Here is a 4,082-nt window from a genome sequence, read left to right on the forward strand (position 1 = left end):
TCGTAACATTCTACACAGTTCTATTATGGAGTGTTAAAAGAAATTTAAAGTGGATTAGCATCTGCGGTAGTCAGCCATGGCAGCGTCGTATTTACTGGGCCAAAATGAATGAAACAACAGTTGGGCGAGCGCTCTTCTGCGACAGCATGACGTGCGCGCGACAAATAGATGCCCCCTTTGCACCATTATTATTATTCCTAACAATGGCCATCAAATTCCAAAGAATCAAATTCGCGCCATTATTCCTAACACACCCTGATGAATCGACTCGCACCATCAACATCCATTACTCTCCAAAGGAGAAACCAATCCACTCCACGCGATCTTGCCGGTCTTCTTTTTCCAACTTCACAAGCGGTGTATACACAATTCATCATTTAAGTTTGTTAGAATTCTCCTCAATTACCCATGTGGTATTAATCACATCATAACTCCCTAGCACTCTCACTCGTGGTCTTTTAGTCCTCAATTCATCATTTAAATAAGTGAACCTATGCCAAATATTTCAACATTGCAAACCACTGCATAAAAGTGTAGCCCATCTGAACATTTTGGCACGGGCGATGGGAATCACGTTTAACTCGAGCATTGGTTGTCCTACTCTTTCTTTTTTCAGTCCGTAAAATGAATAATGAAGAGGTAAAACGTGCACATGAATTATCATTGTTTTCTACTCGGAGTCGGATGCTAAACACGTCGATCTACACAAGAGCAAACGAGCTCGGCCCTTGATTGACACAGAGGAAAGAGCTAAACAAAGCCGGCGATCACCAAGACGGCCTCGGCCCGGTCCCGAAGCCCTCGCCTCGCCATGGCGGCCGCCGAACGCCGCCCGCACGTCGTCCTGTTCCCGTTCATGGCGCAGGGCCACCTCGCGCCGTTCCGCTGCCTGGCGGAGCTGGCCCGCCGCGCGCGCCCCGGCGCCCGCGTCACCGTGGTCGCCACCCCCGGGACGGCCGGGCCGCTCCTCGCCAGCCTCGCCGCGGACGGCCTCGGCGGCGACGTTGGCGTCCACGCGCTGCCGTTCGACCCGGCCGGCCACGGCCTCCCCGCCGGCGCCGGCACCACGGCCGGCATCGGCTCCCACCATCTCATCAACCTCTTCGCCGCCTCCGAGTCCCTCCGCCCGGCGTTCCGGCACCTCGTCGCGGGGCTCCGGGCCGCCGACCCCGGCGCCGACGTCCACGTCATGGCGGACATGTTCCTCGGTTGGACGCTGGACGTCGCCCGCGAGGCCGGCGCGTCGCACTCCGTCCTGCTCACCACCGGCGGCTACGGCGCCGCGGTCTACTTCTCGCTGTGGCGCAGCGTGCCGCTCCCGGCGGACGACGACGCGTTCCCGCTGCCGCCGTTCCCGGACGTCACCGTCCGCCGCTCCCAGCTCACCGACCACCTCGCCGCGGCCGACGGGAAGGACGCGTGGTCCACCTTCGTCAGCAAGCAGATCGCCGCCCTCGCCCGCACGGACGCGCTGCTCGTCAACACAGCGGAGAGCCTCGAGCCCAAGGGGCTAGCGATGCTCCGGCAACTCTTCGACGCCGTCCCGATATACCCCGTCGGCCCGCTGCTCCGCGCCACGCCGCCGGCGCCGGGAGCGGAGAGCGGCGGCGCCATCTTGGCCTGGCTCGACAAGCAGCCTCCGGGCTCCGTGCTGTACGTATCGTTCGGGTCGCAGTACACGATCGGCGCGTCGCAGATGATGGAGCTGGCAGCGGGGCTGGAGCGGAGCGCGCACAGGTTCGTGTGGGGGATCCGGCCGCCGGCGGGGTCCGACTGCGACGACGTCAACGGCGAGTTCCGGCCAGAGTGGCTGCCGGAGGGGTTTGCGGAGAGGGCGGAGGCCGGCGGGCGGGGGCTAGTGGCGCGGTGCTGGGCGCCGCAGGCGGAGATCCTGGCGCACGCGGCGACGGGAGCGTTCCTTACGCACTGCGGGTGGAACTCGGCGCTGGAGGGCCTCGGCAGCGGCGTGCCGCTGCTCGGGTGGCCGCTCTCGGCGGAGCAGTTCTACAACGCCACGGTGCTGGCGGAGGAGATGGGAGTGTGCGTGGAGGTGGCGCGCGGGGCGCGCGCCGCGCTGAGCGCGGAGGAGCTCGCGGCGGCGGTGGAGGCGGTGCTTGGCAACACCGTGGAGCGCGCCGGGATGAGGCGGAGGGCGGCGGAGATGAGGGAAGTGATCGCGGCGGCGAGGGAGACCGGAGGCGGCAACGGGTCGTCGCTGAAAGTGATGGAGAAGTTCTTCGCCGACGTCGTGTATTGTTGATCTTGTTTTGGAGTTGACGTATGTTTCTTGTTTTTTTTTGACACAGCATGCGAATGTACCTGTATTAAACTGAGATGTACGGTACAAAGACCCAAACGCATACGCGTACAGGTACACAAAGGCAGGATACAGAGTACACCTGCTCCACCATACGTTTTACACAAAGGCCCCTAGAAAACATGAAAATTACAACCAAACCCCTAGAACCTCTGTGAATCCGACTCCGCCGTCGCCGAGCATCGCCAGCCACCGCCGGAATCGATCTCCGCGAATCCATGGCCCGCCGGAATCCCGTCGCTGCGAAGCTTTGAAGAGAGCCGCAAGAAACACTCGCCGCGAACGGTGAGATGAAGCTACCGCGGGAAGTCCATCGATCGGGGACGCACCCCGAGCCCCGGTGGCCTTGGAGCCAGATCCGCCGGCGACGACCGGAACCGCCGCGAGAAGCATGGATCTGCTCCACTCTCCTGCTTTCCACTAATCCCGAAGTATGCTCTGTATCCACCAAGCAAAAGGCCGATGAACTCACCTCCACTGAAGGGCGATGAGTCGCCGGCAGAGAACATCTCCTATACGACGGCTCCACCACGGGAGCACAACCTCCACGGACCCACCCGAGCCGCCGGAGAGAAGCAGCACAAGGACGGGGACGAGTCCGAGAGGACTTATTCCGACACGTCGCCGCCGCCTCCGCCTCGCCGTCGACGCCTGGACACCGACCCCTAGATCTACTAGGACCTAACCTACCTTTGCCGCACGGTCGGAGCCCGGCGGTCTCCGCCCCCTCCCGACAGCCCTGAGGCCATCGGAGGCGGAGGAGACCGGCGACTCCGCCGGCGGCGACCACGACCCCCTTTTTCGTCCCTCTCAAACAGTAGCAGACGCGAGAGCTTTCCAGAGGCGAGGTTTTTGGTCTCGGGAATTTGGGGGGAAGAAGAACCGAAGAAGGGAGGGGACATGTTTCTTGTTGCTAATATTCGTCAGCATATATTTTGCTCCTCTATTTATTTCTTTGGATCGAAGTACCCTCAAAGTCTTGGGCTGGAAGTCCATCCAGCCCAGTACTCCACGGCCCACTTGGACATCATGATATGGTGGGCCTAATCTAGCCTGTGGGCCCAGACGGAATCCTCCAGAAGGTTCACGTGAACAACAAAACCCTAGCCACCCACCCCACGCCTTCAAATAAGCCCACCAGCGCCGCAACTCGCCTGTCTTCCTCTCCGATCCGTCGTAGCCGCAGGTGAGTGCTCCGCCGCCGCCGTCTCGGCGGCTGGAGCCTGCAGAGTAGGGAGCTGCCCCTCTCTTCTGTTCCGCTCTCGTCGTGGGTTTCGTCCCCATTCTTTTTCTGTTGGTTTTTTTCTCTCTCCCTGCTGCGTTGAGCCGGAGCTGCTGGTTGGCGTTTCGCTGGATCGGCGGCGCGGAGCCTGAGCTTGCTAGCATGGCCGAGCGCCTCCCGAGGCCAGCCACACGGATCCCCGGAGTCGATCATCTGACCGAGCGTCTCCTTGCCCCCCACGGATTCGCTCTTGTCAAGATCTGATACATTCCCCAATTCATATTCAAATTCCCAGCGGAGCAGCTCGATTTCTTTCCTTTTTTTTTTTGGATTTTGTTGCTGGTGGGTGTGGTCTGAGCAGCTGGTGATGTGGCGCCGGGGACGGCTCCGGTTCCCCGGCCGCCTCCCATACCCAGCGACACCGACGGAGCTCGCCGCGTCCTGGCAGCCATCGTCACATCCACGGGCGGGCTCGGCTTCCCGATTCGGGGCCCGCCCATGCCCCGGCTGCTACATATACGAATACGAGCTCGTTCACGCGAT

At 61.3% G+C, this 4,082-nt stretch overlaps 1 protein-coding gene across 1 annotated transcript; it reads left to right on the forward strand.

Annotated features, from left to right (window-relative positions):
- Positions 1-726: 726 nt before the first annotated feature.
- LOC120640692 (UDP-glycosyltransferase 92A1-like) lies at positions 727-2,333 on the forward strand. Its single transcript, XM_039916595.1, has one exon. The coding sequence runs from the start codon at positions 812-814 to the stop codon at positions 2,258-2,260; it is 1,449 nt and encodes a 482-aa protein (XP_039772529.1). The 5' UTR covers positions 727-811; the 3' UTR covers positions 2,261-2,333.
- The last annotated feature ends 1,749 nt before the right edge of the window (positions 2,334-4,082 follow it).

Source organism: Panicum virgatum, chromosome 7K (assembly GCF_016808335.1).
Source record: "Panicum virgatum strain AP13 chromosome 7K, P.virgatum_v5, whole genome shotgun sequence".
Lineage (NCBI taxonomy): Eukaryota > Viridiplantae > Streptophyta > Magnoliopsida > Poales > Poaceae > Panicum > Panicum virgatum.